This window comes from Nansenia antarctica, assembly GCF_963989245.1.
Source record: "Nansenia antarctica genome assembly, chromosome: 4".
Classification (NCBI taxonomy): Eukaryota; Metazoa; Chordata; class Actinopteri; order Argentiniformes; family Microstomatidae; genus Nansenia; species Nansenia antarctica.
Genome location: NC_137689.1, coordinates 19,439,422 through 19,466,644, shown reverse-complemented (window position 1 = coordinate 19,466,644; position 27,223 = coordinate 19,439,422). Strand labels below are relative to the sequence as shown.

The following is a 27,223-nucleotide window of genomic DNA, read 5'->3' as shown; positions in this document are numbered from 1 at the left end:
ACATACTGTAAATATAGGTTGTTCTTTGTCATTTGTGGTTGGTCAATTGATCAGTCATTATTTTCCATTACGAATGAGTTCCGTATAGGCCTACCACTGCCAGTAAGATAAGTAGGCTACCCGGTTGTAATTTAGAAAAAGGACGTCTGCAATGTTTCAGCACCACACACGTGGACAGCTCCGTAGAAGATTCAAAGAAAGGAAATGTACTGAGCTAATGGTCGGCCTTCCAGCTGTACAACGTATAAGGGAACAAAAACATATTTTCCCCCCTCCATGCTTTAGGCTAAAGTATGTGCAATGTTGGGTATACTTCATGTGAAAAACTGTACTTCAAGCGACGTATGTTGTATCTACAGCCTTTGTGTTGGAATCTCTGTTTTAAACATTTGAATGTAGTTTTCCAAGGATTACTCTACGCGTCGCTGTTCACTGAATATTGGACGATAGACATGTCTCCACCCAGTTTAACCGTAAAAGGGAGGAATATATTTTCGGGGACACAAACCGCCAGCTCTTTCAGATGGACCATATTGTGCGTGTTATTGGACACAATTACGGAGTAAATGTTTGATTTTAAGGGTTGAAAAACATAATTTCAGATCCCTTTTAGTAAGATTTATACAGTTTGGGATAATGGGACACGTTGGATTATCAGTATCAGCCTCGAGGAGCTGTCTGCTTTTTATTGTGTTCTTAGTGCGGACAAGCCTTGGAGACATGAACTATGCTATTCCGGAGGAGATGAAACGCGGATCTGTGATTGGAAACTTGGCTAAGGATCTGGGGCTGGATGCGAGAGGATTTTCTACTCGTAAGGCTCGTTTGGATATGGATGGCAGTCGTCAACGTTATTGTGACATTAATCTGAATACTGGAGATTTCGTTGTGTCTGAAACAATAGACAGGGAGGAGCTGTGTAGGTCGCGGGTATCTTGTTCTTTAAAATACGAGCTTGTGTTAGAGAATCCTCTAGAATTACATCGTATTATTGTACAGATCCAAGACGTAAACGACAACTCTCCAGTATTTTCTAATAACCGCATCCAACTGGAAATCTGGGAGTCAGCAAATAGAGGAACTCATTTCCTACTGCGCGAGGCCCATGATGCGGATATTGGACAAAACGCAGTTCAAAAATATTCTCTTGAAAAAAATGACTACTTCGGTTTAAGTGTTAATACGAACTCAGACGGAGGGAAATACAGTGAATTAATATTAGAAAAGGAGTTAGATCGTGAACAACAGCAGGAGATGAACCTCTTATTGACTGCGGTTGATGGTGGGACTCCACAGAGATCTGGGACTGTTGTTATACACGTCACAGTTTTAGATGCGAACGATAATATTCCGGTGTTTAGCCAGAATGTCTACAAGGTCAGTCTACCCGAAAACGCTCCGTTAGGTACAGTAGTAACAACAGTAACGGCTACTGATGCAGACGAAGGACTAAATGGAGAGGTGATTTATGAATTTAGTCGTGTAAGTAACAGAGCAGGGAAACTATTTTCTATCAATCAGACCACCGGAGAAATAACAGTAAGAGGCCCTATTGATTTTGAAGAGGAAACATATCATGAAATGAGCCTAGAGGCAAAGGATGGTTTAGGGTCAGCTTCAAATTGTAAAGTTATAATCGAAATCACAGATGTGAATGACAACGCACCTATTATATTTATCAAATCGTTTAACAATCCTGTTCCTGAGAATGTGTTACCTGGCGCTGAGGTGGGCATAATTAATGTACAGGATGAAGACTCAGAGAGAAATAAACAAGTTCGCTGCTCTATTCAGCAAAATGTTCCCTTCAAATTAAACCCCTCAATCAAAAATTATTATTCTCTGGTTACTACAAGTAAACTAGACCGTGAGATGATTTCAGATTATAACATCACAATCACTGCGACTGACGAAGGGTCTCCACCTTTATCCTCATCCAAGACTATTCATTTATCTGTCTCAGACGTCAATGACAATCCACCTGTGTTTGAAGAACAATCCTACAGCGCCTATGTGACTGAGAATAACAAGCCTGGCTCCTCTATATGTTCTGTTACGGCCAGAGACCCAGACTGGAGACAGAACGGTACAGTGGTCTATTCTCTACTGCCCAGTGACGTCAACGGTGTTCCAGTGTCGTCATTCTTATCCATTAACGGAGACACGGGGGTGATCCATGCTGTGAGAGCATTTGATTATGAACAGTTTAGGAGATTCAAAGTCCACGTTGTAGCCAGAGACAATGGTTCTCCTCCACTCAGCAGTAACGTGACTGTGAGTGTCTTCATAACAGATGAGAATGATAACTCTCCACAGATATTATATCCTGCTACAGCAGGGAACTCCTTGATGACTGAGATGGTCCCCAAAGCTGCTATGGCGGGGTCAATTGTTTCCAAGGTGATCGCTGTGGATTCTGACTCTGGACAAAACGCGTGGCTTTCATATCAGATCGTGAAATCCACTGATCCGGGACTTTTCAATATAGGTCTCCACAGCGGAGAGATCAGGGCACAGCGGGACATTTCTGAATCTGACAGTATGAAGCAGAACCTTGTTATATCAGTGAAAGATAACGGACAGCCCTCTCTCTCTACAACCTGTTCAGTATATTTACTTATATCAGACAACTTGGCTGAAGTTCCAGAACTGAAAGACATGTCTTATGAGGGGAGTAGTTCCAAACTAACCTCCTACCTGATCGTCGCACTAGTTTCCGTTTCCACCTTTTTCATCACTTTCATTATTCTCATCGTGGCCGTGAGGTTTTGCCGCAGGAGAAAGCCTCGAATGTTGTTTGATGGAGCAGTCACCATTCCCAGCGCGTATTTCCCTCCCAACTATGCAGAGGTGGATGGAGCTGGAACTCTCCGTAGCTCTTACAATTATGACGCATACCTGACAACGGGCTCACGCACCAGTGACTTCAAGTTTGCTACGTCATACAATGACAACACGCTGCGTGCTGATAACACAATGAAGAAGAGTCCAGTTGAGCCCATTGGAGAAATCATCGAGACACTGAACAGCGCAGGCACATACGAGGTAAATCATACATTTTAACGTCATAGACAATGAACACACCTGCTTGAACTGTAGGATTTGAATGTCTCCCCTCTGAATTCTAAGTTATCTGAGCTACGAAGGATGGAATATATGTTTAATTCAAACACTGGAATGCTATTGTGTGATAGGCAGGTCTGTTTCTATCGCAAAACATGTATTGATTCATATGGATACATGCAACACATATTGGTATTTTAATGCTTTAATGACTATCTCTAGTCTTCTTAAGTGTTTTCGGCTTGTCCTGACTATTCTTATAGGATTTCATTCGTGTCTCATGCTCATTATTTCATGGAAGAAATTGGCTCATACAAGTTGCATGAAATATAATTAAAATTATCAATTTATTCTGTCATTAGTGCTGCTGACCTAAAATGTTATTTTTTCAAGAATTAGATTTCTATATATTCTATGAAGTGTGGTTTTTCACCTGCTTGAACATTACAAAAAAATGTCCTTGTCCATTGCACATTTTGGGTTGTGTTGTTTTATTAAACACTGCAGTGATTTATTACAGCTGGTGTGTGATAGTGAGCTGTGGTCACATGACTAAACACGTATTGATTGACATGGGTAGATCACAAAGCACATGTTGGTATATTGATGCTATAATTACTTTCTAGTCATCTTAAAAACCTGACATCTCTATAGGGTTTTATATTTATTGGACACATTGGTCTATTATGGTGTAATGTCATGTAAGCAAATTATAATGTAATTATGTCAGTAATGCTGATCTAACACATTGTTAGTTAAATCATTTGATTTGTATAGGCCTTTTGCATAGCAATACCACTACTAAATCTATTAACATTAAATTACATGTCATGCAATGTATAGTAAACATACTGCAAATGTAGGTTGTTCTTTGTCATTTGAGGTTGATCAATCGATCAGTAATTATTTTCCATTTCGAATAAGCTAGGCCGACCAGTAAGATAAGTAGGCTACCCGGTTGTAATTTAGATAAAGGACGTCTGCAATGTTTCAGCACCACAGACATGGACAGCTCCGTAGAAGATTCAAAAAAAGGAAATGTACTGAGCTAATGGTCGGCCTTCCAGCTGTACAACGTATAAGGGAACAAAAACATATGTTTCCCTCTCCATGCTTTAGGCTAAAGTATGTGTAATGTTGGGTAGGCTATGCTTTATGTTAACAACTGTAATTCAAGCGATGCATGTTCGATCTACAGCTTAGTGTTGGAATTTCTGTTTTAAACATTTGAATGTCGTTTTCCAAGGATTACTCTACGCGTCGCTGTTCACTGCATATTGGACGACATACACGTCTCCACCCAGTTTAACCATAAGACGGAAGAATATATTTTCGGTGACACACACCGCCGGCTCTTTCAGATGGACCATATTGTGCGTGTTATTGGACACAATTACGGAGTAAATGTTTGATTTTAAGGGTTGAAAAACACATTCATACCCCTTTTAGTATAGGACCTATACAGTTTTGGATTATGGAACACGTTGGATTATCAGTATCGGCCTCGACGTACAGTCTGGTTTTTATTGTGTTCTTAGTGCGGACAAGCCTTGGAGACATGAACTATGCGATTCCGGAGGAGATGAAACGCGGATCTGTAATTGGAAACTTGGCTAAGGATCTGGGGCTGGATGCGAGAGGATTTTCTGCTCGCAAGGCTCGTTTGGATATGGATGGGAGTCGTCAACGTTATTGTGACATTAATCTGAATACTGGAGATTTCGTTGTGGCTGAAACAATAGACAGGGAGGAGCTGTGTGGGTCGAGGGTTTCTTGTACCTTGAAATACGAGCTTGTGTTGGAAAATCCCTTAGAATTACATCGTATAACTGTGCAAATTCAAGATACAAACGATAACTCCCCAATTTTTCCGAATGACCGCATTCAACTAGAAATTAGAGAATCAGCCGAGAGAGGAACGCGCTTCCTCCTTCAAGAGGCCCACGATGCGGATATAGGCCTCAACTCAGTGCAACAATATTCTCTGCAAAATAATGACTATTTTGTATTAGGTGTACATACGAACCAAGATGGTGGCAAATATAGTGAATTAGTTATAGAGAAAAAACTTGATCGAGAACAACAACAGGAGATGAACCTCATACTGACTGCGGTTGACGGTGGGACTCCTCAGAGGTCTGGTACTGTTGTTATACACGTCACAGTTCTAGATGCGAATGATAATATTCCAGTGTTCAGCCAGAATATCTACAAGGTCAGTCTTCCCGAAAACGCTCCGTTAGGTACAGTAGTAACAAAGGTGACGGCCACTGATGCAGACGAAGGACTGAATGGTCTAGTGACTTATCAGCTGACTCGTGTAAGTAACAGAGGAGCAAAACTGTTTTCTATGAATGAGACAACCGGTGAAATAAGAGTAACAGGCCCAATTGACTTTGAAGAGAAAACATATTATGAAATGAGCGTACAGGGAAAAGATGGTTTAGGGTCAGCTTCAAATTGTAAAGTTGTTATCGAAATCACAGATGTGAATGACAATGCACCTATGATATTAATCAAATCGCTTAACAATCCTGTTCCTGAGAATATGTTACCTGGCACTGAGGTGGGCATCATTAATGTACAGGATGAAGACTCAGAGAGGAATAGAGAAGTCCGCTGCTCTATTCAGCAAAATGTTCCCTTCAAATTAAGCCCCTCAATCAAAAATTATTATTCTCTGGTTACCACAAGTAAACTAGACCGCGAGATGATATCAGATTATAACATCACAATCACTGCTACGGATGAAGGGTCTCCACCTTTATTCTCCTCAAAGACTATTCATTTATCTGTGTCAGACGTCAATGACAATCCACCTGTGTTTGAAGAACAATCCTACAGAGCCTATGTGACTGAGAATAACAAGCCTGGCTCCTCTATATGTTCTGTTACTGCCAGAGACCCAGACTGGAGACAGAACGGTACAGTGGTCTATTCTCTACTGCCCAGTGAAGTAAGCGGTGTTCCAGTTTCGTCATTCTTATCGATTAACGGAGACACGGGGGTGATCCATGCTGTGAGAGCATTTGATTATGAACAGTTTAGGAGCTTCAAAGTCCACGTTGTAGCCAGAGACAATGGTTCTCCTCCGCTCAGCAGCAACGTGACTGTGAGCGTCTTCATAACAGATGAGAATGATAATTCTCCACAGATATTATATCCTGCTACAGCAGGGAACTCCTTGATGACTGAGATGGTCCCCAAAGCTGCTATGGCGGGGGCACTTGTTTCCAAGGTGATCGCTGTGGATGCTGACTCTGGACAAAACGCGTGGCTTTCCTATCAGATCGTGAAATCGACTGATCCGGGACTTTTCACTATCGGTCTCCACAGCGGAGAGATCAGGGCACAGCGGGACATTTCTGAATCTGACAGTATGAAGCAGAACCTTGTTATATCAGTGAAAGATAACGGACAGCCCTCTCTCTCTACAACCTGTTCAGTGTATTTGCTTATATCAGACAACTTGGCGGAAGTTCCAGAACTGAAAGACATGTCTTACGAGGGGAGTAATTCCAAACTAACCTCCTACCTGATCATCGCACTAGTCTCCGTTTCCACCTTTTTCATCACTTTCATTATTCTCATCGTGGCCGTGAGGTTTTGTCGTAGGAGAAAGCCTCGAATGTTGTTTGATGGAGCAGTCACCATTCCCAGCGCGTATTTCCCTCCCAACTATGCAGAGGTGGATGGAGCTGGAACTCTCCGTAGCTCTTACAATTATGACGCATACCTGACAACGGGCTCACGCACCAGTGACTTCAAGTTTGCTACGTCATACAATGACAACACGCTGCGTGCTGATCACACAATGAAGAAGAGTCCAGTTGAGCCCTTTGGAGAAAGTATCATGACACTGAACAGCGCAGGCGACACTTGTGAGGTAAATCATGCCTATTTAACGTAATATAGAAATAGCAAATACCTATGAAATGCAAACCATTATTATTTGTTTATTTAACTATGAAATATGAGCTTACTTGACTTTAATTTTAGCTCATGTCTCTGACTCTATCTTGCTATCGCATTTTAGAGGATGGGTGTTTTTTTTTTAGAGCCGATATCTTGGCTATTTCATGCCTGCTAGTCGTAGCAAGCTCTGTTTGTAGGGGTAAACGACGTATTGACACGTATTTCTTCACTATGCAACGCATGAAGGTATTTCAACGTTTATGAGTCTCAGTCATCCTAACTTTATGTATTGCGTAAGCCTACGTTGTGCGTCTGTTATCCTGAATAATATAAATTGCATAGTGTTATTATAACAGGACAGAAAACAACAGCAGTATGTAATATAAATAGACATGTAGTTTGTTTATTTAAACTGCATTTTTTTCAATTCACTGTCATTCTTTTCCATGTCGAATAAGCCTCTTGCATTTTGCATTCAGGGAATAAGTTCCCTCTCTGTATTTGAGTGCAGTTCACCAGCATGGTAACAAGCTTCAATGTTAGAATCTGAGGGATATTCTATCAAGTTAGACTTCTGGAGATGACGTGTCAATTTATACGAAGTCTTGTGGTCGCCACTACCGGCCCAGCCCGTCAGATAAGCAGGCCTCATCGTTTCAGCACCACACATGTGGACAGCCCTCAGAAGCGCATTGGAATGGGAAATGGTGGATTGACTACTGAGCTATAACTACAGTATACAGCACGTTTGTCCTGTTAATGCTTTACCAAACTATTGACAGGTCTTGGTAATTACTTTAACTTGTTGTGGGAACATACTGTATGTTTTACCCTCTGGGTATTCACGGTTGCATGTTTTACTGCATAACTTTAATTTCAGCCTTTGTATTAGAATTGCAACACATCTAGAATTGTGATTAGAAGATTTGGATTGTAGTTTTCTAATGAATACTCTACGTGTCGCTGTTCACTGCGTATTGGACGATATGCACATCTCCACCCAGTTTATCCATAGGAGGGAGGATATCTTTTCTGTGGCGTGTGACAAACCATCGTCGACTTCGGACAGATTATAGCGTTTATTTTGTTGGACACAATCAACCTACGGAGTAAATGTTTTATTGCGAAGGTTGAATAGCATATTTATACCCCTCTGGAGTCTGAATACCGTTTTGGATTATGGAACACGTTGGATTATCAGTATCAGCCTCGATGTGCTTTCTGGTTTTGATTATGTTCTTAGTGCGCACAAGCCTTGGAGACATGAACTATGCGATTCCGGAGGAGTTGAAACGCGGATCTGTAATTGGAAACTTGGCTAAGGATCTGGGGCTGGATGCGAGAGGATTTTCTGCTCGTAAGGCTCGTTTGGATATGGATGGCAGTGGTCAACGTTATTGTGACATTAATCTGAATACTGGAGATTTCGTTGTGGCTGAAACAATAGACAGGGAGGAGCTGTGTATGTCGAGGCTTTCTTGTTCTCTAAAATACGAGCTTGTGTTAGAAAATCCTCTGGAGTTACATCGCATTATTGTGCAAATTCAAGATATTAACGACAACTCTCCAGTATTTTCTGATAACCGCATTGAACTAGAGATCAGTGAATCAGCCGATAGGGGATCTCACTTCCTCCTAAGCGAGGCTCATGATGCAGATATAGGACAAAACGCAGTTCAAAAATATTCCCTTGAGAGAAATGATAACTTTGGTTTAATTGTTCATACAAACCCAGACGGAGGAAAATACAGTGAGTTAGTTCTAGAGAAAAAGCTTGACCGAGAACAACAGCAGGAGATGAACCTCATACTGACTGCGGTTGACGGTGGGACTCCACAGAGGTCTGGTACTGTTGTTATACACGTCACAGTTTTAGATGCGAACGATAATATTCCGGTGTTTAGTCAGAATGTCTACAAGGTCAGTCTACCCGAAAACTCTCCCTTAGGTACAGTAGTAACAACAATAACGGCTACTGATGCAGACGAAGGACTAAATGGAGAGGTGACTTATGAGTTCAGTCGTGTAAGTAAGAGAGCAGCGAAGCTGTTTGGTATCAATAAGAACACCGGAGAAATAACAGTCACAGACCCAATTGACTTTGAAGAGGCAACGTATCATGAAATTAGCATAAAGGCAAAGGATGGTTTAGGGTCAGCTTCGAATTGTAAAATTATTATTGAAATCACAGATGTGAATGACAACGCACCTATTATATTTATCAAATCGTTTAACAATCCTGTTCCTGAGAATGTGTTACCTGGCACTGAGGTGGCCATCATTAATGTACAGGATAAAGACTCAGAGAGGAACAGACAGGTCCGCTGCTCCATTCAGCAAAATGTTCCATTCAAATTAAACCCCTCTATCAAAAATTATTATTCCCTTGTTGCCACAAGTAAACTAGACCGTGAGATGATATCAGATTATAACATCACAATCACTGCGACTGACGAAGGGTCTCCACCTTTATCCTCATCCAAGACTATTCATTTATCTGTGTCAGACGTCAATGACAATCCACCTGTGTTTGAAGAACAATCCTACAGCGCCTATGTGACTGAGAATAACAAGCCTGGCTCCTCTATATGTTCTGTTACTGCCAGAGACCCAGACTGGAGACAGAACGGTACAGTGGTCTATTCTCTACTGCCCAGTGAGGTCAACGGTGTTCCAGTGTCGTCATTCTTATCCATTAACGGAGACACGGGGGTGATCCATGCTGTGAGAGCATTTGATTATGAACAGTTTAGGAGATTCAAAGTCCACGTTGTAGCCAGAGACAATGGTTCTCCTCCGCTCAGCAGCAACGTGACTGTGAGTTTCTTCATAACAGATGAGAATGATAACTCTCCACAGATATTATATCCTGCTTCAGCAGGTAACTCCTTGATGACTGAGATGGTTCCCAAAGCTGCTATGGCGGGGTCCCTTGTTTCCAAGGTCATAGCTGTGGATGCTGACTCTGGACAGAACGCGTGGCTTTCATATCAGATTGTGAAATCGACTGATCCGGGACTTTTCATTATCGGTCTCCACAGCGGAGAGATCAGGGCACAGCGGGACATTTCTGAATCTGACAGTATGAAGCAGAACCTTGTTATATCAGTGAAAGATAACGGACAACCCTCTCTCTCCACAACCTGTTCAGTATATTTACTTATATCAGACAACTTGGCTGAAGTTCCAGAACTGAAAGACATGTCTTATGACGGGAGTAGTTCCAAACTAACCTCCTACCTGATCATCGCCCTGGTGTCCGTTTCCACCTTTTTCATCACTTTCATTATTCTCATCGTGGCCGTGAGGTTTTGCCGCAGGAGAAAGCCTCGAATGTTGTTTGATGGAGCAGTCACCATTCCCAGCGCGTATTTCCCTCCCAACTATGCAGAGGTGGATGGAGCTGGAACTCTCCGTAGCTCTTACAATTATGACGCATACCTGACAACGGGCTCACGCACCAGTGACTTCAAGTTTGCTACGTCATACAATGACAACACGCTGCCGGCTGATCTTACGCTGCGCTTGGAACAAAAAGATCAAGATTCGTTGGTGGACACAGTGGACTTTAACGAGGTAAGATAGCATGTTGATGTGCTGTATGTTTGCCTTATTACTCTACCATAGCCTACAATTGATTGAACGTGTTCATTTGTTTTATGTCTTTCACATTCTAAACATCCTTGTGATGTCTGTCTTTTTATATTTATTTTTATGTCCGTTGGCTTTCCGTTTGCAGTGCATTAGTCCTTGTGGCAGTCGAGTAGTGAAGATCTCCATCTTTTAATTAGAGCTGTTTTATGATGAATGAATGAATGAAAGCTTTATTTCGAACATGTGAAAAAAGAAATAGTTATAACAAGAAAAAACAAAACAAAAACAAGACAAAACAAAACAAAACAAAAAACACTATTTACTTAACATGTCCGAAAAGGAGTAGGAAGAAGCATAATCTTATTTAATCCTACCCCTTCTCCAATAATCAGAGATTAATAATTAATAATCAGCAGTTGACTTCAATATAAATATAATATTTTTTAAATTAAATCAAATTTATTTACGTATTTACATATGTACCAACAATAGAAAACAGATAATGTAAATAAACAAACAATCTGTGAAAACAACTGGTGACTATCAAAGCCCTTCTTCCTCCTCGTACCTGGTGAAAACCATGTTTTTATACCGCTTTCTGAACTGGGTCATGCTTGGACACCGCTTTAGCTCCACACTCAATCCGTTCCACAGCTTCACTCCACATATAGAAATACAAAAACTGTTTAACGTTGTACGTACATAAATATGTTTTAAATGTAACTCCCCCCTCAAATTATAACTCCCATCTCTATCAAAAAACATTTTTTGAATATTCCTAGGGAGTAGGTTGTTATTTGCTTTATACATTATTTGTGCTGTTAGAAGGTGGACCAGATCCGTGAATTTTAATGTTTTTGATTTTAAGAATAATGAATTTGTGTGATCTCTATAACCGGAATTATGAATTAACCTTATGGCTCTTTTTTAGCAATATTAATAGTGATTGTAGTCTACATTTATAAGTGTTGCCCCAAACCTCCGCACAATAATTTAAATATGGTAAAAGCAGTGAGCAGTAGAGATGATCAAAATGATGGTCACATTGTTCAGGAGATACCTTGAGACCATTGAGTTTTAGTTACGTAACATTGTGTAGTAGTTTAGCTAATATTGGCTTCGTGTTTATATCAAAGACTCTCATGACAATGTTGGTATTAAACACAGTGGGTCGCTGTTCACTAACACAGGAGAATGCTCCTGAAACCCACCCACTACTACCACTGATTCGTCCATATCTCTCGGGTTGTGAATGTTTCTCTGTGTCAAGCCTTTCACGTCGGATACTTATACTTCAGGCACGTTGTCATATTTATCCGTATTTTCTAAGGATAATAATCACTGGAATAGTTTTAACTCGTCAACATTTTGTAATGGGATATGAAAGAGACGCCCTACCTAGGTGGTTTCGATGGAGCACCTTTGTCCTCCTATTGTTTACTGTCCAAAAATGCAACGGAGATGTTCGATATTCGATTGCAGAGGAAATTAAACTCGGTTCTGTGGTTGGGAGGTTCTCGCAGGATTTGGACATTGATGTGAAAATGCTGTCAAACCGCAGTCCAAGGATCGAATTCGAAGGTAGTAAACGATACTGCGACATTAACCAGAAGACCGGGGATTTGATTGTGAAGGAACGGATAGACAGAGAGGAGCTGTGTGGACAAAGGCCTTCGTGTACGTTGAATTTCGACTTCTTTTTAGAAAACCCGTTAGAGTTACACCGTGTCTCACTTGATATCCAAGATGTCAATGACAATTCTCCAGCATTTCCGAATGATATGATAAAATTGGAGATCAGAGAATCAGCAGATAAAGGAGAACGATTCTCCATTGACGAGGCTCTGGACCCAGATACGGGAGCAAATTCCGTTCAGGGTTACACCCTGTCGGCAAATGGACATTTCACATTGTCTGTTCACACCAATGCGGATACAGGTAAATACGCAGAGATAGTGCTTGAGAATGAACTGGACCGTGAAAATCAGGATGAGCACACGCTTACATTGACAGCTTATGACGGGGGCAAGCCACAGAAATCCGGCACAGTAGTTATACAAGTCCGGGTTCTAGATGCTAATGATAATGTCCCGGTTTTTACGCAATCAGTTTACAAGGTGAGTGTGCCTGAAAACGCTCCATTAGGAACAGTCGTTGTGACTGTCAGTGCTACCGACGCAGATGAGGGGGCAAATGGACAGGTTACATATGAATTCAGTCATATCTCTCTAAAAGCAAAAAAGACTTTTTCCATTAATCCAAAAACTGGACAGATTCACATCAAAGAAATTATAGATTTCGAGGACACGTCTTCATACGAGCTCCGTGTTAAAGCAAAAGACGGAGCGGGCCAAGCGGGTTCGTGTAAAGTTATGGTAGACCTTATTGATATTAACGACAACGCTCCAGCCATAATCGTAAAATCGATAAAATCACCATTTCCGGAAAACTCACCGGCTGGTACAGAGGTTGCCTTAATATACGTGCAGGACAAAGATTCTGAGTTAAACAACAAAGTCAGATGTTCAGTTGAGGAGAACACACCTTTCAAATTGTCCCCATCAATCAAAAATCATTTTTCCCTGGTTACTGCTGTGGGTTTGGATCGTGAGGCACAGTCAGAATACAACATCACTCTTGTTGCCACAGACGACGGATCTCCACCACTTTCCTCTTTAAAAACGATTACGTTAGTGGTTGCTGATGTTAATGACAATCCACCTGCGTTTGAAGAACAATCCTACAGCGCCTATGTGACTGAGAATAACAAGCCTGGTTCCTCTATATGTTCTGTTACTGCCAGAGACCCAGACTGGAGACAGAACGGTACAGTGGTCTATTCTCTACTGCCCAGTGAGGTCAACGGTGTTCCAGTGTCGTCATTCTTATCCATTAACGGAGACACGGGGGTGATCCATGCTGTGAGAGCATTTGATTATGAACAGTTTAGGAGCTTCAAAGTCCACGTTGTAGCCAGAGACAATGGTTCTCCTCCGCTCAGCAGTAACGTGACTGTGAGTGTCTTCATAACAGATGAGAATGATAACTCTCCACAGATATTATATCCTGCTACAGGGAACTCCTTGATGACTGAGATGGTCCCCAAAGCTGCTATGGCGGGGTCACTTGTTTCCAAGGTCATAGCTGTGGATGGTGACTCTGGACAGAACGCATGGCTTTCATATCAGATCGTGAAATCGACTGATCCGGGACTTTTCTCTATTGGTCTCCACACCGGAGAGATCAGGGTACAACGGGACATTTCTGAATCTGACAGTATGAAGCAGAACCTTGTTATATCAGTGAAAGATAACGGACAGCCCTCTCTCTCTACAACATGTTCAGTATATTTACTCATATCAGATAACTTGGCTGAAGTTCCAGAACTAAAAGACATGTCTTATGATGGGAGTAGTTCCAAACTAACCTCCTACCTGATCATCGCACTAGTTTCCGTTTCCACCTTTTTCCTCACTTTCATTATTCTCATCGTGGCCGTGAGGTTTTGCCGCAGGAGAAAGCCTCGAATGTTGTTTGATGGAGCAGTCACCATTCCCAGCGCGTATTTCCCTCCCAACTATGCAGAGGTGGATGGAGCTGGAACTCTCCGTAGCTCTTACAATTATGACGCGTACCTGACAACGGGCTCACGCACCAGTGACTTCAAGTTTGTGACATCATACAATGACAACACGCTGCGTGCTGATAACACAATGAAGAAGAGTCCAGTTGAGATCATTGGAGAAAGTATCATGACACTGAACAGCGCAGGCGACACATACGAGGTAAATCCCACATTTTAACGTCATAGCAACATGATTGCTTACCATTTTTTATGTGCTTTTTACCTGCTTGAACTGTAGGATTTTATTATCCTCTCTGAATTCTAAGGTATCTGAGCTTGTATGAAGGATGGAATATGTTTTTAACTCAAACACTGCAATGCTATTTTTGCTGCTGGTGTGTGGCCAAACATGTATTGATTCACATGGATACATACAGCACATATTGGTATTTTAATGCTTTAATGATTCTCTAGTTTTCTTTATTGTTACTGGCTATTCTTAATGAGATATTCTCATTGTGCTCTTTAATTTCATGGAAGAAATTGGCTTATACAAGTTGGATGAAATACAATTAAAATGATCAATTTATTATGTCATTAATGCTGATCTAAAATGTTATTTGTTCAAGAATTAGATTTCTATGAACTTGAAGTGTGTTTTTTCACCTGCTTGAACAATACACTTTTAATTCCACCTGTTCTCTCTGACCTTGTCCATTGCACATTTTGGGTTGTGTTGTTTTATTAAACACTGCAATGCTTTATTACATCTGGTGTGTGATAGTGAACTGTGGTCACATGGCTAATCATGTATTGATTTACATAGTCAGATCACAATGCACATGTTGGTATATTGATGCTATAATTACTCTCTCCTGTCTTCCTGACATTTCTATATGGCTTTACATTTATTGTAGACATGGGTTTATTATAGCTTAATTCGATGTAAGCAAATTATAATTTAATTACTTCAGTAATGCTGATCTAATAAATTATTAGTTTAATAATTAGATTTGTATAGGCATTTTGCATAGCAAAAACACTACTAAATCTATTTACATTAAATGACATGTCATGCAGTATCGGTTTATGTAATACACATACTGTAAATAAAGGTTGTTCTTTGTCATTTGTGGTTGGTCAATTGATCAGTCATTATTTTCCATTACGAATAAGCTACGTATAGGCCTACCAGTAAGATAAGTAGGCTACCGGGTTGTAATTTAGAAAAAGGACGTCTGCAATGTTTCAGCACCACACACATGGACAGCTCCGTAGAAGATTCAAAGAAGGGAAATGTACTGAGCTAATGGTCGGCCTTCCAGCTGTACAACGTATAAGGGAACAAAAACATATTTCCCCCCCTCCATGCATTAGGCTAAAGTATGTGTAATGTTGGCTATACTTCATGTGAACAACTGTAATTCAAGCGATGTATGTTGTATCTACAGCCTTTGTGTTGGAATCTCTGTTTTAAACATTTGAATGTAGTTTTCCAAGCAGTACTCTACGCGTCGCTGTTCACCGAATATTGGACGATAGACATGTCTCCACCCAGTTTAACCGTAAAAGGGAAGAATATATTTTCGGTGACAAAAGCCATCGGCTCTTTTAGATGGAATATATTGTGCGTTTTATGGGACACGATTACGGAGTATATGTTTGATTTTGAGAGTTGAAAAACATATTCATACGCCTTTGACGTTTGAGCAGGACCTATACAGTTTGGGATTATGGGACACGTTGGATTATCAGTATCGGTCTCGACATTCTGTTTGTTCTTCATGTTTTTCGTAGTGCGGACAAGCCTTGGAGACATGAACTATGCTATTCCGGAGGAAATGAAACGCGGATCTGTGATTGGAAACTTAGCTAAGGATCTGGGGTTGGATGCGAAAGGTTTGTCTGCTCGTAAGGCTCGTTTGGATATAGATGGCAGTAGTCAACGTTATTGTGACATTAATCTGAATACTGGAGATTTTGTTGTGGCTGAAACAATAGACAGGGAGGAGCTGTGTGGGTCGAGGGTTTCTTGTACCTTGACATACGAGCTTGTGTTAGAAAATCCCCTAGAATTACATCGTATTATTGTGCAAATTCAAGATACAAACGATAACTCTCCAATTTTTCCGAATGACCGCATTCTCCTAGAAATCAGAGAATCGGCCGTTAGAGGAACGCGTTTCCTCCTAAACGAGGCCCACGATGCGGATATAGGGCTAAATGCAGTTCAACAATATTCCCTGGAAAAAAATGACTACTTTGCATTAGCTGTTAATAGCAACCCAGATGGAGGAAAGTATAGTGAATTAGTGGTAGAGAATGAGTTAGATCGTGAACAGCAAGAGAAAGTGACGTTGTTACTCACAGCGGTTGACGGTGGGACTCCACAGAGATCTGGTACTGTTGTTATACACGTCACTGTGTTGGATGCCAACGATAATATTCCAGTGTTTAGTCAGAATATTTACAAGGTCAGTCTTCCCGAAAACGCTCCGTTAGGTACAGTCGTTACAAAGGTGACGGCCACTGATGCAGACGAAGGACTGAATGGTCTAGTGACTTATCAGCTGACTCGTGTAAGTAACAGAGGAGCAAAACTGTTTTCTATGAATGAGACAACCGGTGAAATAAGAGTAATAGGCCCAATTGACTTTGAAGAGAAAACATATTATGAAATGAGCGTACAGGGAAAAGATGGTTTAGGGTCAGCTTCAAATTGTAAAGTTGTTATCGAAATCACAGATGTGAATGACAATGCACCTATGATATTAATCAAATCGCTTAACAATCCTGTTCCTGAGAATGTGTTACCTGGCACAGAGGTGGGCATCATTAATGTACAGGATAAAGACTCAGAGAGGAATAGACAGGTCCACTGCTCTATTCAGCAAAATTTTCCTTTCAAATTAAGCCCCTCAATCAAAAATTATTATTCTCTGGTTACCACAAGTAAACTAGACCGCGAGATGATATCAGATTATAACATCACAATCACTGCTACGGATGAAGGGTCTCCACCTTTGTCCTCATCCAAGACTATTCATTTATCTGTCTCAGACGTCAATGACAATCCACCTGTGTTTGAAGAACAATCCTACAGCGCCTATGTGACTGAGAATAACAAGCCTGGCTCCTCTATATGTTCTGTTACTGCCAGAGACCCAGACTGGAGACAGAACGGTACAGTGGTCTATTCTCTACTGCCCAGTGAGGTCAACGGTGTTCCAGTGTCGTCATTCTTATCCATTAACGGAGACACGGGGGTGATCCATGCTGTGAGACCATTTGATTATGAACAGTTTAGGAGCTTCAAAGTCCAAATTGTAGCCAGAGATAATGGTTCTCCTCCGCTCAGCAGCAACGTGACTGTGAGCGTCTACATAACAGATGAGAATGATAACTCTCCACAGATATTATATCCTGCTACAGCAGGGAACTCCTTGATGACTGAGATGGTCCCCAAAGCTGCTATGGCGGGATCTGTTGTTTCCAAGGTCATATCTGTGGATGCTGACTCTGGACAGAATGCGTGGCTTTCATATCAGATCGTGAAATCGACTGATCCGGGACTTTTCACTATTGGTCTCCACAGCGGAGAGATCAGGGCACAGCGGGACATTTCTGAATCTGACAGTTTGAAGCAGAACCTTGTTATATCAGTGAAAGATAACGGACAACCCTCTCTCTCTACAACCTGTTCAGTATATTTACTTATATCAGACAACTTGGCTGAAGTTCCAGAACTGAAAGACATGTCTTATGATGGGAGTAGCTCCAAACTAACCTCCTACCTGATCATCACACTGGTGTCCGTTTCCACCTTTTTCATCACTTTCATTATTCTCATCGTGGCCGTGAGGTTATGTCGTAGGAGAAAGCCTCGAATGTTGTTTGATGGAGCAGTCACCATTCCCAGCGCGTATTTCCCTCCCAACTATGCAGAGGTGGATGGAGCTGGAACTCTCCGTAGCTCTTACAATTATGACGCATACCTGACAACGGGCTCCCGCACCAGTGACTTCAAGTTCGTCACATCCTACAATGAAGGCACGCTGCCGGCAAATCAGACATTGAAGAGGAGCCCAGATAAATTATTTGCAGAAAGTATCATCACCCTCGACGATGTAGGAGAATCTTTTGAGGTAAGACACTGACTACAGTTACTTATTTTAATTTTGTGGGTTGTGATTGAGTCGGTTTGATTGCAAAAGGACAGCATTACATTAAACTCGGTCATAATTAGCAGATATTTAAGATGTCCTTGAAATATACTTCGATCTAAATTGCTTGAAAACACAAGGTAAACTGTGCTTTCGTTGTAGTTTTTTTCCTTCCTTTTCTTCAAAAATAAATATCTCTTCTGGTTGAGGAAATTACTTTACATGATGCATACTTTTCCTTCTGCACCATAGAGCTTTTGGCGCAGGGAATCCTTCCTTGAGATTTTATTGAGTTACGTTGCCCGTGTTGTGTTACGCAGGCAAAGCAGTTGAGTTGTGTTGTACTTCAGTCTCGTATTTGACTATACATCTCTATTTCTTTGATTAAGTTTTGGAAGCAAATTCATAAAATATTTTCAATTTTGAAATACAAATTGACATCACAGTGAAAAAGCTTGTTGCCTCCAAGATGTCCGAACTCAGTTGTTATTTTGTCTACGTTTCAGCACCAAACCAATGGACAGCGACATAACCATAAATGAGTTGCCATAACATATACAGTACAGGCCAAAAGTTTGGACACACCTTCTCATTCAATGTGTTTCCTTTATTTTCATGACTATTTACATTGTAGATTCTCACTGAAGGCATCAAAACTATGAATGAACACATGTGGAATGATGTACTTAACAGAAAAGTGTGAAATAACTCTAAATATGTCTTATATTTTAGATTCCTCAAAGTAGCCACTCTTTGCTTTTTTGTTGTTAATAAAATAAAAAAGTGTTGTTGTTAATCAAATATATAATAATAATATTAAATATATATAATAACATATTATTATTAACACATATTATATTTAATATTATTATTATATATGTTATTAACAACAAAAAAGCAAAGGGTGGCTACTTTGAGGAATCTAAAATATAAGACATATTTAGAGTTATTTCACACTTTATTGTTAAATACATAATTCCTATGTGTTCATTCATAGTTTTGATGCCTTCAGTGAGAATCTACAATGTACCAAATAGTCATGAAAATAAAGGAAACGCATTGAATGAGAAGGTGTGTCCAAACTTTTGGCCTGTACTGTAGTCCTGTAATTAGGCTAACTTGTATTTTCTTAAAGACCGTTGTTTATGATAATTATCACAGCCTATAATTAGGGTATATTTTGCATACATAGATAGGTCTTAACAACTGTAATTTCAATTGTATGTGTTAGTCTTTTAGAACGATATATAGCCTACGTATTGTGGAGGCACAATCTGGGATATGGGTACCTCTAAAATTGACATTTTAGTTAAGGACACACATATAGCCTACCCACTAATTATTGAAGAATGCATCTTAAAAATGTCCCATGAGCATAGCACAATTGTTACCCTAAATAATTACTCTAAATGTACGTTTTTATTACTCAATTGTTTACAAACTATAGAACGTAAACTATAGCTACAAAATATGTTTTAAACTAGAATTTGGATGTCATCAGTCCGTGCATTTAGAGCAGCTCTCTATGAATTTGAGAGGGATTAGTATACATTTCCACAGTCTCATGTGTCAGCTGATCAACACCAGGGGTGGGTATGCCGCTTTGTGAAATATAGATTAAATAATTAATTAATTAAATTAAATTAATTTAGCCATTTAGCAGACGCTTTTATCCAAAGCGACTTACAATTACGAATTACAGGGACATTCCCCCTGGAGTAACTGAGGGCTAAGTGGCTTACCCAAGGGCACACTAGTAGTGGTGTGGTTTCAGGCGGGATTTGAACTCACAACCTTCCGATCACAAGTCCAACTCACTATCCACTAGACCACCACTACCCCAGATCCCAGACCACCACTACCCCAGATCCAATTTGCAAAGTAATAGATCCAAGACTTTGGATTTAAAGGGAAAATTGGTGTCACAATTGATGAAATATCATGAGAACCATATACGTATATATACTGATGGAAAATGGTTTGTGCCTTGTAACTGCTGTTTCCAATATTTACTCAGGATGTCGCTGCTCACCAGCTACGGGTGGTTAGATAGGCCTGTATATGTTTTACCCACTAGCAGTCCCACATATTTCAAAGGGCGAGTACAGCCAATCATATCTGACATCACTGAGAGAGTCGGACGCAAAGGTCGATTTTCTTTCGTTTGGCTTCTGATTTCGCTAATGTTAAACCTGGATTGCATCATTTTTGAGAAACATTGAACTCTCCTGTGGACTATCTTGGATTACTATCAATAATGGGTTACAAAGGATGTACGATTTTTGCATTGATGCTGCGCCTGGCTCTTTGTCTTTTCCTCTTGGACATCTGCAATGGAGACTTAATTTATTCTATCCCCGAGGAGATGAAACGCGGATCTGTAATCGGAAATATAGCCAAGGATCTCGGACTGGATGCCATGAAGCTGTCGGCCCGCAAATCTCGTTTAGAGGAGGATGGTAACACGATACGCTATTGTGACTTAAATCTAAATACCGGTGATCTCGGGGTCGCTGAAAGAATTGATAGGGAACAGATTTGCGGCCAAACGATATCTTGTGTGCTAAAATATGAAATGGTTCTCGAAAGTCCTTTAGAATTACATCGCATAAAGCTTCAGATTCAGGATGTTAACGATAATTCACCACAGTTTGCAGATGATATAATAAAACTGGAAATTAGAGAATCAGCTGTGAAAGGTGCTCGCTTTCCAATAAACGAGGCCCACGACGCGGATGTAGGTCAAAATGCAGTCCAAAGCTATTCTTTGCAAAGTAATGACCATTTTGTTTTGGCTGTTCGTACTAACCGAGACGGAGGGAAGTACGGTGAGTTAGTGCTAGAGAAGGAGCTAGATCGGGAACAACAGCAGGAGGTGACATTGTTATTGACTGCGGTTGACGGTGGGACTCCGCAGAGATCTGGTACTGTTGTTATACACGTCACTGTGTTGGATGCGAACGATAATATCCCAGTCTTTAGCCAGGATGTATACAGGGTCAGTTTGCCTGAAAATCTTAATTTGGGCGCCATAGTAACTACAGTGACCGCCACGGATGCAGACGAGGGAGCAAATGGGGAGGTGACCTACGAAATAGGTACCGTTTCTGATGACGTAAAGAAATTGTTCCGCCTCGATAGTAAAACGGGTACTATAATACTTACAGGGCCGATTGATTATGAGGACAAGTCCCTTCATGAGCTACGCATCCTTGGAAAAGATGGCGCAGGGTTGGTGTCCTACACAAAAGTCCTTATAGACATTACCGACATCAATGACAACGCACCGATGATATTTCTTAAGTCTCTGACGAATCCCATCTCTGAGAATGTGTTACCTGGCACTGAGGTGGGCATCATCAATGTACAGGATAAAGATTCGGAAGAAAATAGACAGGTCCGATGCTCCATTCAGCAAAATGTTCCATTCAAATTAAACCCCTCTATAAAAAATTACTACTCTCTAGTTACGACAAGTAAACTCGACCGTGAGATGATATCAGATTATAACATCACAATCTCTGCAACTGACAGTGGCTCTCCACCTTTATCCTCCTCAAAGACTATTCATTTATCTGTCTCTGACGTCAATGACAATCCACCTGTGTTTAAAGAACAATCCTACAGCGCCTATGTGACTGAGAATAACAAGGCTGGCTCCTCTATATGTTCTGTTACTGCCAGAGACCCAGACTGGAGACAGAACGGTACAGTGGTCTATTCTCTACTGCCCAGTGAAGTCAACGGTGTTCCAGTGACGTCATTCTTATCCATTAACGGAGACACGGGGGTGATCCATGCTGTGAGAGCATTTGATTATGAACAGTTTAGGAGCTTCAAAGTCCACATTGTAGCCAGAGACAATGGTTCTCCTCCACTCAGCAGTAACGTGACTGTGAGTGTCTTCATAACAGATGAGAATGATAACTCTCCACAAATATTATATCCTGCTTCAGCAGGGAACTACTTGATGACTGAGATGGTCCCCAAAGTTGCTATGGCGGGATCACTTGTTTCCAAGGTCATAGCTGTGGATGCTGACTCTGGACAGAACGCGTGGCTTTCATATCAGATCGTGAAATCGACTGATGCCGGACTTTTCACTATTGGTCTCCACACCGGAGAGATCAGGGCACAGCGGGACATTTCTGAATCTGACAGTATGAAGCAGAACCTTGTTATATCAGTGAAAGATAACGGACAGCCCTCTCTCTCTACAACCTGTTCAGTATATTTACTCATATCAGATAACTTGGCTGAAGTTCCAGAACTGAAAGACATGTCTTATGAAGGGAGTAGTTCTAAACTAACCTCCTACCTGATCATCGCACTAGTTTCCGTTTCCACCTTTTTCATCACTTTCATTATTCTCATCGTGGCCGTGAGGTTTTGCCGCAGGAGAAAGCCTCGGATGTTGTTTGATGGAGCAGTCACCATTCCCAGCGCGTATTTCCCTCCCAACTATGCAGAGGTGGATGGAGCTGGAACTCTCCGTAGCTCTTACAATTATGACGCATACCTGACAACGGGCTCACGCACCAGTGACTTCAAGTTTGTGACACCATACAATGACAACACGCTGCGTGCTGATAACACAATGAAGAAGAGTCCAGTTGACCCCATTGGAGAAAGTATCATGACACTGAACAGCGCAGGCGACACATACGAGGTAAATCATGCTTTTAACGTTATCGCCGATGAATACATGATTGCTTACAATTTTTTATCTGCTTTTTACCTGCTTGAACTGTAGGATTTTATTATCCTCTCTGAATTCTAAGGTATCTGAGCTTGTATGAAGGATGGAATATGTTTTTAATTTAAACACTGCAATGCTATTTTTGCTGCTGGTGTGTGGCCAAACATGTATTGATTCACATGGATACATACAGCACATATTGGTATTTTAACGCTTTAATGATTGTCTAGTCTTCTTTAGTGTTTCTGGCTATTCTTAATGAGATATTCTCATTATGCTCTTTAATTTCATGGAAGAAATTGGCTTATACAAATTGGATGAAATACAATTAAAATGATGAATTTATGTCATTAATGCTGATCTAAAATGTTATTTGTTCAAGAATTGGATATCTATGAACTTGAAGTGTGTTTTTTCACCTGCTTGAACAATACAATTTTAATTCCACCTTTTCTCTCTGACCTTGTCCATTGCACATTTTGGGTTGTGTTGTTTTATTAAACACTGCAGTGCTTTATTACATCTAGTGTGTGATAGTGAGCTGTGGTCACATGGCTAATCATGTATTGATTTACATGGCCAGATCACAATGCACATGTTGGTATATTGATGCTATAATTACTCTCTAGTCATCTTAAAGTCTTCCTGACATTTCTATATGGCTTTACATTTATTGTAGACATGGGTTTATTATAGTTTAATTCGATGTAAGCAAATTATCATTTAATTACGTCAGTAATGCTGATCTAACATATTATTAGTTGAATAATTAGATTTGTATAGGCCTTTTGCATAGCAAAACCACTACTATATCTATTTACATTAAATGACATGTCATGCAGTATCGGTTTATGTAATACACATACTGTAAATATAGGTTGTTCTTTGTCATTTGTGGTTGGTCAATTGATCAGTCATAATTTTTCATTACGAATAAGCTCCGTATAGGCCTACCAGTAAGATAAGTAGGCTACCCGGTTGTAATTTAGAAAAAGGACGTCTGCAATGTTTCAGCACCACACACGTGGACAGCTCCGTAGAAGATTCAAAGAAGGGAAATGTACTGAGCTAATGGTCGGCCTTCCAGCTGTACAACGTATAAGGGAACAAAAACATATTTCCCCCCCTCCATGCTTTAGGCTAAAGTATGTGCAATGTTGGGTATACTTCATGTGAACAACTGTAATTCAAGCGACGTATGTTGTATCTACAGCCTTTGTGTTGGAATCTCTGTTTTAAACATTTGAATGTAGTTTTCCAAGGATTACTCTACGCGTCGCTGTTCACTGAATATTGGACGATATTCATGTCTCCACCCAGTTTAACCGTAAACGGGAGGAATATATTTTCGGTGACACAAACCATCGACTCTTTCAGATGGACCATATTGTGCGTGTTATTGGACACAATTACGGAGTAAATGTTTGATTTTAAGGTTTGAAAAACACATTCATACCCCTTTTAGTATAGGACCTATACAGTTTGGGATTATGGAACACGTTGGATTATCAGTATCGGCCTCGACGTACAGTCTGGTTTTTATTGTGTTCTTAGTGCGGACAAGCCTTGGAGACATGAACTACGCTATTCCGGAGGAGCTGAAACGCGGAACTGTGATTGGAAACTTGGCTAAGGATCTGGGGTTGGATGCGAGAGGATTTTCTGCTCGCAAGGCACGTTTGGATATGGATGGCAGTCGTCAACGTTATTGCGACATGAATCTTAATACTGGAGATTTCGTTGTGAGTGAAACAATAGACAGGGAGGAGCTGTGCGCGTCGAGGCTGTCTTGTTCTCTAAAATACGAGCTTGTGTTAGAGAATCCTCTAGAATTACATCGTATTACTGTGCAAATCCAAGATGTAAACGACAACTCCCCAGTATTTTCTAATAACCGCATTGAACTAGAGATCAGTGAATCAGCCGATAGGGGAACTCTCTTCCGTCTGCGCGAAGCGCATGATGCAGACATTGGACAAAACGCAGTTCAAAAGTATTCCCTTGAAAAAAATGATTACTTTGGGTTAGGTGTTAAAACAAATCCAGATGGATGGAAATACGGCGAATTAATATTAGAGAAAAAGCTTGATCGAGAACAACAGCAGGAGATGAACCTCATACTGACTGCGGTTGACAGTGGGACTCCTCAGAGATCTGGTACTGTTGTTATACACGTCACTGTGTTGGATGCCAACGATAATATTCCGGTGTTTAGCCAGAATGTCTACAAGGTCAGTCTACCCGAAAACTCTCCATTAGGTACAGTAGTAACAACAGTAACGGCTACTGATGCAGACGAAGGACTGAATGGAAAGGTGACCTATGAGTTTAGTCGCATAACTAACAGAGCATCGAAACTGTTTTCAATTAATAAAACCACGGGAGTAATCAGAGTAGTCGGCCCTATTGACTTTGAAGAGGAAGCATTTTATGAAATGAGCCTAGAGGCAAATGATGGTTTAGGGTCAGCTTCAAATTGTAAAGTCGTTATCGAAATCACAGATGCAAATGACAATGCACCTATTATATTTATCAAATCGCTAAACAGTCCTGTTCCTGAGAATGTGTTACCTGGCACTGAGGTGGCCATCATTAATGTACAGGATGAAGACTCAGAGAGAAATAAACAGGTACGCTGCTCCATTCAGCAAAATGTTCCTTTCAAATTAAATCCCTCTATTAAAAATTATTATTCTCTTGTCACCACAAGGAAACTAGACCGTGAGATGATATCAGATTATAACATCACAATCTCTGCAACTGATGAAGGGTCTCCACCGTTGTCCTCTTCGAAGACTATTCATTTATCTGTCTCTGACGTCAATGACAATCCACCTGAGTTTGTAGAAGAATCCTACAGCGCCTATGTGACTGAGAATAACAAGCCTGGCTCCTCTATATGTTCTGTTACTGCCAGAGACCCAGACTGGAGACAGAACGGTACAGTGGTCTATTCTCTACTGCCCAGTGAGGTCAACGGTGTTCCAGTGTCGTCATTCCTATCCATTAACGGAGACACGGGGGTGATCCATGCTGTGAGAGCATTTGATTATGAACAGTTTAGGAGCTTCAAAGTCCACGTTGTAGCCAGAGACAATGGTTCTCCTCCGCTCAGCAGTAACGTGACTGTGAGTGTCTTCATAACAGATGAGAATGATAACTCTCCACAGATATTATATCCTGCTACAGCAGGGAACTCCTTGATGACTGAGATGGTCCCCAAAGCTGCTACGGCGGGGGCACTTGTTTCCAAGGTCATAGCTGTGGATGCTGACTCTGGACAGAACGCGTGGCTTTCATATCAGATCGTGAAATCGACTGATGCCGGACTTTTCACTATTGGTCTCCACACCGGAGAGATCAAGGCACAGCGGGACATTTCTGAATCTGACAGTATGAAGCAGAACCTTGTTATATCAGTGAAAGATAACGGACAGCCCTCTCTCTCTACAACCTGTTCAGTATATTTACTCATATCAGACAACTTGGCTGAAGTTCCAGAACTGAAAGACATGTCTTATGATGGGAGTAGTTCCAAACTAACCTCCTACCTGATTATCGCACTAGTTTCCGTTTCCACCTTTTTCATCACTTTCATTATTCTCATCGTGGCCGTGAGGTTTTGCCGCAGGAGAAAGCCTCGAATGTTGTTTGATGGAGCAGTCACCATTCCCAGCGCGTATTTCCCTCCCAACTATGCAGAGGTGGATGGAGCTGGAACTCTCCGTAGCTCTTACAAATATGACGCATACCTGACAACGGGCTCACGCACCAGTGACTTCAAGTTTGTGACATCATACAATGACAACACGCTGCATGCTGATAACACAATGAAGAAGAGTCCAGTTGAGCCCATTGGAGAAAGTATCATGACACTCAACAGCGCAGGCGACACATACGAGGTAAATCCCACATTTTAACGTCATAGCCCATGAATACATGATTGCTTACATTTTTTATCTGCTTTTTACCTGCTTGAACTGTAGGATTGTATTATTCTCTCTGAATTCTAAGGTATCTGAGCTTGTATGAAGGATGGAATATGTTAATGTTAATGTTAATGTTAATTTTATTTATAATGCGCCCCCCATCCAACTTTTACATCGGCCCGGGGCGCAGCCCGGGTAAAGGAACAGATAAAGACAAGGATAAGGACAAGGAACACAGAAAGCAAACAGACACAGACTACTTAAACGAACATCTCAAGGGATACAATTTACAACA

The 27,223-nt window shown here is 40.9% G+C and overlaps 6 protein-coding genes across 6 annotated transcripts; all 6 read left to right on the top strand.

Annotated features, from left to right (window-relative positions):
• Window positions 1-636: 636 nt before the first annotated feature.
• LOC308155820 (protocadherin beta-16-like) lies at window positions 637-3,063 on the top strand (the record flags this gene model as incomplete). Its single annotated transcript, XM_080529192.1, has 1 exon — window positions 637-3,063. The coding sequence occupies one exon, from the start codon at window positions 637-639 to the stop codon at window positions 3,061-3,063; it is 2,427 nt and encodes an 808-aa protein (XP_080385318.1).
• Window positions 3,064-4,537: 1,474 nt separating this feature from the next.
• Window positions 4,538-6,973, top strand: LOC308155819 (protocadherin beta-16-like; the record flags this gene model as incomplete). The annotated part of the gene is made up of 1 exon (XM_080529191.1): window positions 4,538-6,973. One exon carries the CDS (start codon window positions 4,538-4,540, stop codon window positions 6,971-6,973), a length of 2,436 nt encoding a protein of 811 aa, XP_080385317.1.
• A 1,238-nt stretch (window positions 6,974-8,211) lies between these two features.
• LOC308155818 (protocadherin gamma-A12-like) lies at window positions 8,212-10,563 on the top strand (the record flags this gene model as incomplete). The annotated part of the gene is made up of 1 exon (XM_080529190.1): window positions 8,212-10,563. The coding sequence occupies one exon, from the start codon at window positions 8,212-8,214 to the stop codon at window positions 10,561-10,563; it is 2,352 nt and encodes a 783-aa protein (XP_080385316.1).
• A 1,382-nt stretch (window positions 10,564-11,945) lies between these two features.
• On the top strand, window positions 11,946-14,375 carry LOC308155817 (protocadherin beta-16-like; the record flags this gene model as incomplete). Its single annotated transcript, XM_080529189.1, has 1 exon — window positions 11,946-14,375. The coding sequence occupies one exon, from the start codon at window positions 11,946-11,948 to the stop codon at window positions 14,373-14,375; it is 2,430 nt and encodes an 809-aa protein (XP_080385315.1).
• Window positions 14,376-16,815: 2,440 nt separating this feature from the next.
• On the top strand, window positions 16,816-23,053 carry LOC308155815 (protocadherin gamma-A12-like; the record flags this gene model as incomplete). Its single annotated transcript, XM_080529187.1, has 2 exons — window positions 16,816-16,962; window positions 21,650-23,053. The coding sequence occupies 2 exons, from the start codon at window positions 16,816-16,818 to the stop codon at window positions 23,051-23,053; spliced, it is 1,551 nt and encodes a 516-aa protein (XP_080385313.1).
• A 1,436-nt stretch (window positions 23,054-24,489) lies between these two features.
• On the top strand, window positions 24,490-26,919 carry LOC308155814 (protocadherin gamma-A12-like; the record flags this gene model as incomplete). The annotated part of the gene is made up of 1 exon (XM_080529186.1): window positions 24,490-26,919. One exon carries the CDS (start codon window positions 24,490-24,492, stop codon window positions 26,917-26,919), a length of 2,430 nt encoding a protein of 809 aa, XP_080385312.1.
• Window positions 26,920-27,223: the final 304 nt, after the last annotated feature.